Source organism: Micropterus dolomieu, linkage group LG12 (assembly GCF_021292245.1).
Source record: "Micropterus dolomieu isolate WLL.071019.BEF.003 ecotype Adirondacks linkage group LG12, ASM2129224v1, whole genome shotgun sequence".
Lineage (NCBI taxonomy): Eukaryota > Metazoa > Chordata > Actinopteri > Centrarchiformes > Centrarchidae > Micropterus > Micropterus dolomieu.
The window spans coordinates 13,122,471-13,137,830 of record NC_060161.1 but is presented as its reverse complement, the minus strand read 5'-3'; the positions used below and the strand labels follow the sequence as shown (position 1 = coordinate 13,137,830).

The 15,360-nt window shown below is 43.2% G+C and overlaps 1 protein-coding gene across 1 annotated transcript in view; it reads right to left on the bottom strand.

Annotated features, from left to right (window-relative positions):
- The window catches only part of efnb3b (ephrin-B3b), a 77,360-nt gene that overhangs the window by 9,733 nt on the left and 52,267 nt on the right, over window positions 1-15,360 (bottom strand). The window contains exon 3 of the mRNA XM_046065585.1: window positions 1-86. This exon is cut by the window's left edge and continues 7 nt beyond it. Within this exon, the coding sequence (XP_045921541.1) occupies window positions 1-86 (86 nt within the window). The remainder of the gene's footprint in view (window positions 87-15,360) is intronic.

Sequence of the window (15,360 nt, the reverse complement as noted above, 5' to 3'; positions counted from 1 at the left end):
CACTTTCAGGACCACCTTCATGCCTTGCGTGGCACACACTCCGCCTCTCATGCTATCCAGGCCTTGGCGTGTCCCATCTGACGTAGCTGGAAGGGATGGAAACACACAATTACACAATTATCCAAGTAGCATGGTGGTACACACACACACACACACACACACAAACACACAGTGGTAAGCCAACTGTTTAAGCAGCACAACTTCACTCTCTCTCAATCTATAGCCGACACCAACAATAGCTGCTATTCATATGGTCAGCCATTCCAGAGAGTCAGCGAGTGACATTTGCAGAGGCAGCAATTCAAAACTCCACCAGAAGCTCTGAAATGTCAAACTACGAAGCAGCAGCACTTTAATAAGTCCTCATTTAGCAGTCTGCTGGAATTCATTAACACCCCCGCCGCGCTGCATGGACTCAACTGCTTTCAGTCAACTGCAATTGCTGCTCGGGCTGGAGAAATAGCAGGAGAGGGGGGTAATTTAGAGAGGCAAAGACTGGCTGATGGAAAAAAGGGATGGTAATCCAATCAACGGCGCATATGAAATAAAATGGAGCCCCTGAGACAAATAACACTGTGTGTAGAGAGAAACTGGACCTGACTGCTTAGAAAACCGACCGTGTTGAAGGAGTTAAAGCTCCAATTGGTAATACCCCATTATTATCACTGCTTATGTTTTAATTAAGCGAATTATAAAGAATTTTTCCGATTTAAAAGTAAACAATTCATACAGGCATTTTCAAGCTATAAAAGGTTTTGCTTAAAAATGCAACAATTTGATCGAAATAGCAGAGATAAAGAGTCAGATTTCAAATTTAGCACCCTAACCTGTGCTGGAATCTTTCTAGTGAAGCTAGGAAGGGGGTCATAGGAGGTCCAGCAGTGCCGACAAAGTTCAAAGGCAAAAGTGTGTGTGTGTGTGTGTGTGTGTGTGTGTGTGTGTGTGTGTGTGTGTGTGTGTGTGCGCCAAATCCCTGTGACACTCTAACACTTCTTACATAAAGCATGTCAGTGAATGCATTAACAATCACTGGTCTGCAGGTCACAGAGGCTGGAGGGAGAGGAAGGAACACACAGGGAGAATCAGGATGGAGGGATCAGATAGTGAAAGTGGAGGGGCGGAGACATGAGGGCGCAGAGACAGTGAACGAGACACAAAAGAAAGGAGGACAGAAAGAGGAGTTAAATGTTTTAATGTTTAACTTGATGGGAGGACTGAAAAAAGACAAACATATTCTACCTCCTTCCACCAGCCCGCTCAAACCCCCCTGCACACACTGCCCGTCTATCCTTATTTTCCCAGCTATAACCCCTAGGCTAACCCTCACCAGGTCTCCTTAAAGAAATATAAAAAATAAATTTTCCCCCCACTGCTTTGCTTCAGGCTATAGATTAGCCTGTCTGAAATGAAGCAGAAAGGGAAGGATGGCAGAGGGCTACGGAGAGAGAGAGAGAAAGGGAGGTGTGAAAAAGAGGCAGCATTACTTTTAACACCTCCCTCTCTATCGCTCTCTCCCGCCATCCCTGCAGGATGCAAAGTGTGAAAGCAGAGGAGGAGAGAAGCAGGCGGAGGTCATGGCGAACAGCAGTATGGTGGGAAAGCCAGGAGACGCATGGATGAAGGGATATATAAAGAAGGTTTAATTTAAGTGTTGTGAAAAAGTTTGTACGTTCCTCAAGTTTTTTCTATTATTTGTTGTGTTACCAAATCATTATAACATATAGTAGTTTAGACCTGTGTAACGTAGGAGGCAAACTGTATTCATTTTAATGAAGTTCAAAAAATGGAAATTAGTCAAATGTGCCAAATTAAGTACAGACTCCAATTTCATCAGGGCTTAATTGTGTCATTGAAAAATACTTTGGCTGCTCAGATTGCAAATTCAGGCAGCATGTTTGGAACATCAGTCAGAGATACTAGGGAATTTCTGATTCAGAAGAGATTGGGCCTTATGCAAGAACCACTTGTTTGAACAAATTTGTTCTTTAATTGCACCTTCAACTCTTTAGAATTTAGAAACATTAATGGTCATGGACGGACTTTCACGGTCCACCCCCTCCATCTCCATGCCTTCCCTATTTAAGACTTATTTAAATTGTATAACTTCATTAAAATAAATGAAAATTTCTAACCACTTAAGTGTTAAAGAGACGGTTATGGTTTCATACAAAATACATAATCACCCTGAAATTGTATAGCACAACTAAATGGACATTTAAGTGGCATAGAAATTTGGTAATTAGTTTAGCCAATCAAGTGGGGCAAAGTAAGATATACACAAATGTTTTCTTTTTTTTTGCATATTATGAAACACACAGAAAATATATTTATTTGCAATATTCTTCTGCATCTGCATCTGTTTTTAAGTTACATAAATATATTTTATTTCTCCCTTATGATAAATGACTGAGCCTTCAGATCGAATCTGATTGAATTTGATGAATCTGATTGAATCTGTAGACAGATATAATTAACAAACCAAGTGCATGTAACTGCATCTATTTATAAGAAATGATGTTTAATAATGTATTTTTTAATATTATTAATTTCATATTCTTGTTCAGATGCACAGAGTATGAAAACAAATTTAATAAATGAATTGTTTAAATTATTATTTGAGTAGGTCTACAGAATGTGATAAAGACAGGGCAAAACCTGAGTGTAGCAGCTCTGACTGCAGGAATGGATGGAGGATGGTCTGAGAGAGAAGGGCGGAGGACTATGATTTCTGAGAGTAATAACTACTGACACGCGAAGGAGGACAAGAAGGTGACAGGAATACGAGGGAGGTGAGGAAGACGAGGGCGAGGAAAGGAGGAGGCCATGCAGGGAAGTGAGGCAGGGAGACTGATTGCCTGTGACAAGCTGTTGGTGATATGATGGGGACAGGAGACTATGTGAGACAATGGAGATGACCCTGAGCCCAGTGGACGCGGGGAGGATGAGAAGGGAGGAAGACACGATTCATGGAAAGGAGGGGTGGGGGGGGAGTGGTAGAGCAGAGAAAAAGTAGAGAAGTTAAAAACAGAAAGTAAGGAAAGAGTTTAAATGACATGATAGATAGCAGGGAGGTGAAAGACTCTAATGTCTCCATTATAGCAAAGTGGAGCGGTAATGGATACAAAGAAGAGAGAGACATAGAAAGAGACAGAGACTGAGAGCAGGGGAGCCAAATTGAACCAGGAGAGCCTCCACAAATGTGATTTTGCAAATGCAAGTCATTTTTTCAACATCATAATCAACAGGTCACAAATATCACAAAGGCAATTTTTGTTAAAACATGAACTGTATCATGAGAAATCCTCTTAAATCCATTAGACGTGTTGCAGGTGCCACTATTTCTGTGAATCTCAATTTCACAGGAATAAAGCGAACAAAGAGATCATAGCTGCTTTGTCCTTGGATCGAAAATATTCCCCCCACCCACCCAGTCTTGGCTCCTAAACACTGAAAATTTCCCTTGCACTTGAGGGGGAAAAGATATCACCAAATCAAGGTAGAAATAATCACAGCACACCTGTGAAATCCTGATGAGAGACAGAGATGAGAGCGGGAAAGATGGGGAGATGTGGGAATGGCGTGCCTCACATCGTTCCCGCCTCACTTCGGGAGGACAGGGAGAGAAACAAGGGAGCGGGGAGGAGTGTATGGAGCAATTTGGGATGAGATAAGAGGAGAAGGGAGGAAGAACAGCGAGAGAGAGAAAAGAGGGAGAGGAGGGATGAGTAATTGAGACAATGATCAGCAGTGATGGGGGGTGGGGGGTGGGGGGGTTGTGAAGCGCCAGAGGACAGAGGAGAGGAAGGGCGTCTCTCCACCACCCTCGTTCAACAGGAGGCAGAGGCGGAGGAAGTGGAAAAACTTAATTAATGAAATAATACCGCAGTCAACCTCAATCAGACTGCACAGCGCCGGGGCTCTGCACACAAGGAGGCAGGCGGCCAGGCAGGCCGGGGGAAGAGTGTGTATCCAGTCCACAGAAAAGATCACAGAGTGGATCAGAGTCTTTCTTGTCTCTCTTGTTATTACCAAGGTCAAAGCTGGGCCAAGCCTCTTCTCTGCCTCCATTATCACTGCTGAAGTTGGCCCACCATTACACAGAAGTGGAAGATGACACTACCAGAATCATATCTCACACCACTCAGTCATTCAGGGACTTAAACCCCGCGGCTGACATGCGTTCAGCTCTACATAGACTGTCACCCGCTGCAGTGGACTATGCAAAGCTCCTTGATTTGCATTAAGACGCAGCACGGACCTCACTGTTTGCCCTCCCACTCTATTCCTCCCTCCCCCTGCGGTGTGTTTTGCAGCCCTGGTTATATATTCCACACATGCTGAGTGACAGCCAGCCTCCCGCAGCACAACACTTGCTTGCTATGTGAGTGATGTGAATTTGTGTACATGCTGATGTTGTTATTTCCATCACGTCCTTCTGTCTACTTTGGGACACGGCTCACATTTCACTTTGCTCAAAAGTCACAAGAAGTGCAGTTTTATTGCCCGATTTCATATATTTCCGATGCCAACTTTCAACGCAAAGTGCTTTCCCAGCTTTTTGGTGCATTAAGTTGTTTCATGACATGGAAACAAGGTTTTGGGGGCGTTTAAAACCAAAAATGCATTGCTGAATTCCAGACTGTTATCAACCAGGCAAAGTGGGCAGCTAACCCCAGGACCCCGCAACTGCAGGGTCCAAAAGAAAAACTTGTTTTGTTATTGTTGTTGTTGAGCACACAAGTGACAGAAGTGAGCAACATGTTTTCTCAGCTCAGTAAGAAGATTCTTTACAGAGATTTTACTAAAAATAATTAATAATTAAACTTGCTTATGTCAAATGTACATTTATTTTTTTCTGTCCTGTTTTTATGCTGTTTTGATTAAACCTTTAATAGTTAACTTAGTTGTTATTATGGTTTTTATGCAGATTTTGTTATTGTCTTTTTTTACCATGTAAAGTGTCTTTGAGTACCTTTTAAAGGGCTATACAAATTATTATTATTATTATTATTATTATTTGGTGCATTTGACTAAATAATATGTGCGTTTAATATGTTTTACTTGAAGATGACCAGACACACTGAGAGGAAGAGGGGGTCAACAGGGCCGACAGCACAGTTTTTCCAAGGGCTCCCAGGCAGATTAATCACTCATTACACATGAAATGTTCTGAAGATGGAGGAGCTGGGGGGGTTGAAAGGAGAGATTGAGGTGGAGTTGTCTAAGTACTGCTATTGTGCATAAATACATGATGTGTGGCCAATCTGTTCCAACAGTCCAAGATAGCTGTACCACACACAATAAAATTACACACACATGGTTTGAGTGTGAAGTGGGAACATCTTTTCTGATGACAGCTAGATTAAAGGGAGCAAAAATGGGAATGTGGTGTGCAGCAAAAGAGGAGATTAAACAAGAAATGAAATGAATAAACAAGCAAACAAGGGCCAGGAAGGAACAAAGCTCGCTTGCTCGTGCAGTGCTGTCTCACGTTCCATGCGCACAGTGGCGCTCCCCCGCTAGCCCCTGGGGTCTGACGGCGTGTTAGCGGCGTCATGACTGTGTCAGGTTAACAAACGCAATAATCACGAATGCAAATGCAACGTGGAAGACACAAACACAAGTGGGTGTTGTTTTGCTCCGGGCACACTGGTGCATGCTAAGGCTGGAGTGGTTTGAGTGTGTGTGTGTGTGTGTGTGTGTGTGTGTGTGTGTGTGTGAGTGCGTGCGTGCGTGCGTGCGTGTGTGTTTGTGTCAGTGTGTGTGCAAAGTGTTCCCATCTGTGCAGATCAACCTAAAACCAATGTGTTGCAGCATCGCCTTTAAAATCCTCCTTTTAGTTCCACTTGTTTGGATTTTGGACCACATTCTCCAAAAACAGCCAGGAAACTAAGTTTGTCACTCGGGTGGCATGGGGGAGAGTGTGTGTGGGTGCAGAGGGGACCTGGGGGTGGGATTTACAGTCGCCTTCCTGTTTAAATTTGTAGTCTCACTCTCCAGAGGCTCTATGAGCACCACGTGTGTCATCTAGATGATGAAGAGCATATAACCTGATCTGCTCTCCCTTGAGGCGAAGCTGAAGGATTCATTCTCTCTCCCCTTCTCCCCACATCCTAGTTCCTCCCCAAAAAATCCTGGATCTCGCCATCGAAATTTCCTGTAACTAGAAACGTCTTCATAAATCTCCTATGGCGCTTTTATAACCTGGCTATGACGCATTAACGAAGCTATCACAAGCCATTACCTCGCCGCAGCGGCAAGGAGGGGAAAGGCATTAAGTTGTGTACTGAAACAGAACGGGCATTATTTTAGCTCCCCCCTCCAATAACACACCAGCCGAGTATTATTTTCACATTCCACATCCAAATGCACAACACACCATTACTTCCAACTTAGCATGAGGTTTTCCAAACTTTCTTTCTGCAAAGAGTGAAGTTTTTTTTGTTCTGTTGTTGCAGACAAAGGCCCACTATTGACTGTGTTGTGGTAGCACTTGATCCACAAATGGGACCGGCTACAAACAAGGACAGAACAAAGACGTCTGCATGTTTTTTGGCGCCTCTGTTGCACGGTGACATGATGGTATGTATGTGGTTTTGGAGACAGGACAAGTGTTTGTCACATGAGGTAATGTAACAGCGGGAACAGATTTGTGCTGATAAATACTTGTGTTGTTGAAATGCTGGCTTGTTAAATATAGAAGGCATCCACTTATCTATTTATGATCGAATTAAATTCCTGTTATACTAATATACGTGCTCCACGTGTTTTGAGTGGAAATAGTACAGAATTTAAGGTACTTTGGTTATGATGGTCACTAATTACTGTTTTAAGACCTTTTTTTGTTTGTTTTTTTCACACAAGAAAACATTTAATCTGACCCATGAACAGTTAAGATAAATCAGTTTACTACACTACCTAGTGAAAATTAAACCCATTCCTCATTTCTGCTGGCAACCAAATTTCTAATGGGAGCTCTCCATAATTTGTATTCTGTAACAATGTGATTTAAAATGCAGACAAGTATAATTTACTAATGTAATCTAGGTAATTTTAACCTGCTTGCTACATGCTTTAGCACATGAATATGTGTGAGAGAACCAGAGGCAATGGGACATGGACAGGCAAAACAAGTCATGGTCACAGGTTGAACTCACATGACGTGTCACATGCTGACCAAAAAGACACACACACATAAATTCACAGAGAAGAATCTCACCCAAGCCCCCACAGGGGAGAGACACCATTACCATAACCTCAAAACCCAGACATCAACTCATACACGCAACTTGCATACATACATAGAGACACACAATCCACCAGGACAAAATGATCTCAGTGTCGTTGCTTGCGTGCCATTGATCTCTCCTCTGTGCTCGATGACATTTTAATTCTCAGCAGTTATTCGCTTTCCATCCATCCTGTTCTATTACAATCATCCCGCCCCCGCCTCTATATTCGCCCTCTCTCTCTCCTCTACCCCTCCCCTCCCTCCGTCTTTCAATGTCCCGTGCGCTTGGAGGGTGGGCGACTCAGAATCACATCGCATTAACCTCCAGCACCAAAACACACGCAAGAAACTGGGCCACGGCACAGCAGCCACCACCCCCCCCCCCCCCCCCCCCCCCCCCCCCCCCCCCCCCTCCTCCTCCTAGTTCCAAAAAGAAGGACTAGAGTGAGGAACGCACCTGATCTCTACATCTGACAAACACGCACATGCACGCACGGTGCTGAGAGGGAGTCTGATTGCTTGTGACGGATCCGCTGCCATTTTATGGTTTAGTACTGAGGCAGTGGGTAAAAAACATTGTCGGAGGCCTGAATAAACGCTGCTGCTTTCTGTCACGTTGTTTGCCTTTAGCTAAATCCATATCATGATATATTAGACACCACTGCTCATGCCATACCGATAACCCAGCTGGGTATTGTCATGTTGTATGTGTGGGTATCCTCGTAGGTCTAAATGTTTCATGTGTGTATGTGTGCAAAGGTCATGAATGTTGCACATTATTGTGTGTGTGTGTGTGTGTGTGTGTGTGTGTGTGTGTGTGTGTGTGTGTGTGTGTGTGTAGAGAGAGTTCAGTATGAGGTCCTAATCTGGTGAAAAGCACATTAATGATGGCTGTGGACTGCAACACTAACACAGTATGGTCACTGTCTATGTATCAATAATCAATCTATCCTATATAAGAGATAAGATAAATACATATAGAGAGATATATAGTCATTGTGACTGTTGGGGGGGATTAGTTGGCATAAATGCAGAGGCTGATTTCTTTCCATTAATTCTCACGTGAATTAAACAAGAAACAATCATGGACGAGCAAACGTAATAACTCTGACCGTCCAATTCGTAAAATAACCCACTCCAAGATGCCGCCAGAGCATAGACACACATAATGGACCAAAAGAAAGGCAGGCAGGCACAAAACGAGGGAGGACAAAGAGCAAAAGAAACGAGGGAGCAGGGCCATTAAAAAAGAAGCCTAGTGACTGGGTGGATGAGCCTTGTGTAACGTCAGTAAAGTGCTAGCCATGTAGGACAGTCACGACCAATGTTCCTTACAACTGGGTCAATGTTCCCGTCCCGGGGCAGCGAGGGCATTCTGCGTGGTTTTGTGTGTGTGTGTGTAGTGAGTATCTATCTGTTAACGTCCACAAACCTGCTAGAAACTGCCATCCCTGCAGTGCCTGTCAAGTGCACCTCTGAGTGGCCCCACATGCATATTGAATGAATACTTCAATGACTACTTATCAATACTTAATGAATACTTATCATTGAATCCCTGAGTGACTTCTACAGCACTGATTTTTTTAAAGGCTTTTAAAAAGGCATGCAAAGCCTTTTTAGATGCGGTCACTACGTAACGCAGTCGCCGGCGGGGCAGAAGAGTAGAGGCTGAGCAGGCCAGTGAGTTCATGGTCACGTTTGGATGTCTGATTGTGATTTTTTCCAGTGCTGGCTGAGGTGACGGTGGATTCGCTGCAGTCGCACAGAATGAGAAGTAGCACTTGACGCTATCGCGGGGAATCTGGCTGCCTGCACAACCCAGCAGTGTGTATGTGTCCTTGTCTGCTGGTGTCTGGCGGCATGTGTCCGTCTTAAGGTTTGTGTGTGCATGTGGGTAGCAGTTCCGCATTATATCAGCCACTAGATTGGAGGCCTGGAGAAATGGGTCAGCGCCAGCCTTGTCGTTCCCTCTCACTGTCTCTCCTGCTCTTTCCTCATGTTTTTTTTCCCAGCCTCTCTTATTCCCAAGTCGCTCCCAGAATAAAAACGAAACACCTCCGGTTGTCCACTCCTCCTGCGGCTGCCTGGATCTGGGTTAAACCAGGGAAGTCCATCATTCACTACCTCTTTCACGCCTTCCTTTGTCTTTTCTATCTGTTGAATAGAAAAACTCTTCAAGTCTCCATCTTAATGATCTCGGCCGAGGAAGATGACACATACAGAGTAATGATGTGGATGTTCAGAAGAGGAAATAAGACATCAAATTTCTGGAGTAAACAAGCTTCCATGTACGGTGAAACACTTCTCCTGACATTTAGGCTGAACAAGTCATGAACACAAGCAGTTTCGAGGGAACGATCTTATGATCAGCAACGATGACTTTGATAGAAACAAATTTATATCTGTCATACGTCTCAGCTGAGAACATGTCACCATAAATTTCCACCACACTTGGTATCTTCTTTCTATCCAGCTCATGGCCTGGCTCATGGTGACCGGAGCTAAGTGTTTCGTCTGGGTGGCCCCACTCACAGAGTCACACCTGTTGCAAACCAGTCAGAGAGGGTGAGACATGACACAGGTTACACGATACCATAGTGATGACTAATAGTACAGGAGGGATGGCCCCACCCTCCACTCTCCACCCTCAGAAACCCATCTACTCACACACTCCCACACACAAACACAGAGGATTGCACATTTACACACCTGTGTGAGCACACAATCACTAAATAAAAGCCCTCAGTCTCACATTAGCCTGATTTACTGTCTCAATTTAAGCATGAATGCTGTGCAGTGAAGAGGAAAACAGGAGACAAGTGCACGGAACTCGCACTTCCACATCTCCTGTCACTTTGCCATACTTTCATCACAGGGGAGGGGCAAAAAAAAAAAAGAAGCTGTCTGCTGCAGCAATCACTCTCTCCTCCAGTAGCTCTTGCTTTCCCTCCTCGCCAACATTTCCCTATCCCTCTCCTTTCAATTATTGCCTTTATGTTTCCAGCCTTCCTGCCGTCCCCCTCTTTGTAGGGGCTTCCTCTCAGGCAGAGCCTAGCTGTGACATTGTCTGTCATTGCAGGATTACAGCGTTGGCACCTTGCCATGAACATGCCGAAGACGTGGAGGAGGCGACCCTCGCCGCATGCGTTCTGTTCTGCCACGGGGTACAAACCCTTCGAGTAGAAAAACAACTCATGAAACACTATGTATCTGAAGCCAAAACTTCCCTCTGGCCCACTGAGCTGTCAGATTTCCTTAATATAAGTGACTATGAGTAAACTTTGTATCTGATAGGGACTTTTAGACAATAGAGATATTGCTGTAAAATTGGAGGGGAGAAGTACTGTAGGTATAAATACAGAGGCCGATTTCTTTCCATTCATTCTCACCTTAATTAAATGATAAGAAACAAATCATGGAGTAAAACTGGGATGATACTATTTAGGGAGCACTGAGAATACAGTCTGACCGTCATGGACTATTTTTGGTTTCATTTATTGGCTGATACTATTTTGTTTCCCTTCATGTTACTTTTAAAATCAAAACAAATCTCAAGATTCGATGTTCCCTTGAAATGTTATGTCTTAAAAAGTAGAAACATTTGAAACAACACTTTGAACTGCGTCATGTGCATGGAAAACTGGCTAGTATCCATTTTTAATAACATCAATCCCACAAAAATCTGAGAAAACCTAAAACAACACATTGAAACATCACAGGCCAAGTAATTTTGAGATTATATAAAACCTCTCTGAAGGACAGGCGGTCAAAAAAGTCTATTTCTTGCTTTTGGGTTTGATATGTAGGTTACGCTTCTTTTGGTAAAATAGAAATTGGAAGACCGGGGAAGAGGAAGGGGAGTTGTTGCTCGACTGAAGGACAAACGTCTGGTAAAACAAGAAGCTAGGAACAATGCAAAAAAAGAGGGAAGTGGGTCAACGGTCTGAAGGGAGGAACGTGACAGCGATCTGTGACATCTAGCAGGAGAGAAAGAAAGCGAAAGGAAGTGGGAAGATGGCGGCGGAGAGAGGGGAGGGGTTTCTAAATTAAGAAGAAGGGAAGCAGAAGGGTGTGAAGGAGAAGGAGGAAGAGTGAGGGAGAAAATGTGAGAGGAAGATGGGAAAAGGCAAGAGTCCATGGGAGGAGGAGGCAGGAGCTGAAAAGGGCCTCATAAATGTCACTCCTTTCTGGGCGATATTAATGGAAAATGTCAAAGACCCAGAACTTACAGGAGATTAGGTCTTCTAAATACACATGAACACATGTATGAACACTCAAATACTCAGAGTTTCTTCCTTCAGACAATAATTTTTGAAAGGAGGCAGTGAAGGAGTGGGCTTGTAGAGGAGCTGTACATCTTAAAGACTGTAATTACACATAACTGTCAGTCTAATTAAGGCTTTTAATGAACTCCATGAGAGCTCAGAAAGGACAAAAAACGCCAGCCACTGGAAAATGTGCGTGTTTGTTTGCGTGTGTGTGTGATAAATGATGCGCTCAAAGAAGAACGTGCACATAAACGGCAACACAATCAAACATTTTAATGAGCCCGAGTGCATCTTTGAGGTCCACCACCTAATAAACATGCATACTTGTAAGGGTCTCTCATCTCCTATTGCAACACACACACACACACACACACACACACAAAAACATACACACAGAACTAATTGTTCCTGTCACACTCTCTATGGTGATAAAGTATTTCAGCCCTGCCCACTGCAGAAGTGTCAGTGGACCTATAGGAAAGACCTTTGAAACAATTGGATTTGCCATTAAGGAAAACTTTATTCAAGATTTAGGAAAAATACTTCACAACACAGGGCTAATCTACATTATACATCATTAAGTTTGGCTGCTAAAACTCTTGGTGGCTCACTGTTGTTGGCTGGCCAGGTATAGGAAAATAGATTGCACTCAAGGGCTGGAAAAATGTTGATCTAGAGGCAGATACAGAGCAATAACCAGAATCCAATCTCGTTTGATTTTGGGTGGGCATGCTCAATCACGTATAATGATGGCACAGAGTACTCTGTTGTTTTAAAGGGACAGTTCACCCAAATCAAACACACAAAAAACACCTCTTGGTCACCCTGTTCAGGTGGTCAAAGAAGACCTAAATGCATACAGTCTTCTATAGTGGTTAAGACCTTATCACTTTCTAGAATAGGTTTTGTGTAATACTCTACAACCAATCTAGTAATTGTACTAGTAGAAATCTAGCAATTTTTGCATTATTATCATGTAGTAGTTGTAGCAGCGGTATACCTGTAATAATATTGGCTATAATAACTGCAATAGTACCACTAACAGTGGTATTACCAAAGTCCTTTTAGCCAAGCCCTGCCACCTTGCAGCCATCTTGGTAACACCTCTGGGCAGTTATTTTGGACTAACAAGATCAGGCCTCTATCTAACTGAAATGGGAAGAAAGCTATAAACACTTTCACTGGTCCCCGGGACATAAAGACTGCATGAATAGAATCACCAGTAAAATCTGAATAAAATTGCTGAAAAAGTTTGAATGACTTTGCCCCAAAATAAGGTTTAAAGCCTCTTTCCCCACAGATTAGACATTTAATACTCATGCGTGGTAGTAGACGCATGCGTAGCAGACCTTTATAGCAGTGGAACCACACGACTGGCTGAAATATGTGTCCTGCCTCGGCTGCCAAAAGCAGACGATTGGCTTTCTAGCAGGAGGGGCGTGATAACCGCCATTTTTGGCGTTACAGGCTTTCCCTATAGACTTGTATGGGGGATTGTTAAAGTGGCGCGTCTCCTCTATAAAATGTCTCTGGTTTTACTAACAATGCAGTGTAAAAGAGTAGTGATGATATATGTATCAGCACGTAGCTTTTGGGTGGTGCAGCTATTTTCAAAATTATGTTTTCCAGTAGCAAGCTTTTTATTTCACTGAATTGCTGGGTGGTACTAAGAAATGCTACATCACTATATTTGATTTTCTCGTGAAGAAAACAGGCACCTAAATTACTGCCCATTATTTGGACATTGTATAACTTTACTAGATAGTGACAGCAGAGAGATGACAGGAAATGAGGGGATAGAGAGATGGTGAATGAGAACAAATGCTGACTGACTAATAGCCATTTGCTCCTTAGTTAAAACTCTCTTTTTTATTTGTTTGTTAAAGGCAGTTCCCCATTTTACCTATCATCACTATTATTATTCTGTTACTCTCACCTTTACTTGTTACTATCACTATTTCTTTCCATGTCAGGGGCCATCACCACCATCCACTTTAGGGCCCCAACTCATAGATGAAGACACACCGGAGACATAGAAAACAGTCACTCTTTTCTTCTCCCCCTCAAGTTTCCTTGTGTCATTGCATACCATTCTTCGAACCAGTGGCTATGTCATAGGCTGTGTGTGTACATACACCACAGACACACACACACACACACACACACAGAAGCACTTTAAACCTGGCTCAGTTTTAGTGTTTAAACACACCAGCCAAGACTCAGCTATTACACAATCCTGACGAGCATGGAGGTCCTTCTAATGGATCAACGCAGATTCAGTACAACTCTGCAGCGTGTGGATGCTTGCCTTAAATGTCCTTGAACCATGACGGCAATACTGCATTTGTGTGTGTGTGTGTGTGTGTGTGTGTGTGTGTGTGTGTGTTAGTTGGTGTGTGTGTGTGTGTGTGTGTGTGTGTGTGTGTGTGTGTGTGTGTGTGTGTGAGTGTGTGTGTGTGTGTGTGGGGGTTGGTTTGTTTGTGTGTGTGTGTCTGTGTGTGTGTGTGTGTGTGCTCTTTGTCCTATATGCTTATGCCTATATGGACATAAACACTGAGATTCAGAACTGTTTTACTAATCTTTACCAGTACAGCACCCTTCCTCTTCTTCTTGCACCATTATTCTTGTTTCCAAAAGAGGAAAGCAGGAGAAACACATACACACTTACAAAACATGGGAGCCAGCCAGCCGAAATAATACATCTTGACATCTGTGCCTGCATACTGCTCGAGGGAGAGATTGGAGAGAGAGAAAGTGGAAAGAAGAAGGGTGAGATATGAAGAGGAAGATGATGGACAGCAGAAAGCATAGGGCAATTATATACTGTTTGTGTGTGCGTGCATGTGAACTGAACGTGTGTGTGAGTTTATATTTCTATATGTGTGTAACACTGAGAGAAAGAGAGTGATGGCAGTTGTGTTTGTTTAGCTCCTCTGTGATTAAAGCAGCCTGCTAGAAACTGTGTGCTTAGCTGTATGGAAGTCTGTCTGTTCTTTTATGTGTGTGTGTGTGTGTGTTTGCACATGTATGCTTGTGCTTGCCTCTGCTTTTCAGAAATATGGGTGTATATGTACTCTGCATGTGTCAGTCTGTCTTCAGGTTTGAAGTGTGTTTATGTGCATGTCTTAAATCGTATTTGCACGTCAGGCTTGTGTCTTGGGGGTTGATGCATATGAGTGTGTGTGTGTGTTTGCAGTCTGTTGGCATCTCCTCCCCAAATTTGTGTTTCAGCGTCTAATCTCCTCGTTTGCTTAAGTGAAATCATCCACGGATGTCTGGTGCACGCGGGACTGGAAAAACCAGTGTATGTGGCTACGTGTGTGCTCATTAGTACAACGTCTCTCTCGTTGCTGTCCTGAGGTGTGTTTGCATTCCTGTTTGTTTGTTGTAGAGTTTATTTCATCTCACACCTGAAAGATATCCGTCGGCCTCTTTCTGGTCATCTGAGTTTTCAAGTTCAACCAGCCTGATAAGATCATTCTCACGCTGCCAAAGGAAAGTTCACAACACCAAGACTTTTCACGGTAGATAAAAACAAGTGTGTAAAACAAACCTGTGCCGCAGCTATACCTGTAAATCTTACTTAAGTTCAGCAGAACATTCCTAAATGTTACAAATTTGTTCTGGGTGCGTGCTGGTTTAAAGACAACCACAACGTGATACTGAAGGATTGTAAAACTGTCTATTTCATCCAGGTCAACCTGCTAAACACAATCTCATTCACATGAAGTTTTGTTTGTCAAAAATCAAGTCAAAATCAAAAGCTCTTGACCGGCGCATGTCATTTATGTGAGAAAGCAGATTTTAACAATTTTGAGTAGTTTAAACCTAAAATTCTCTTTTAAGTTTATCTTCCCGCCA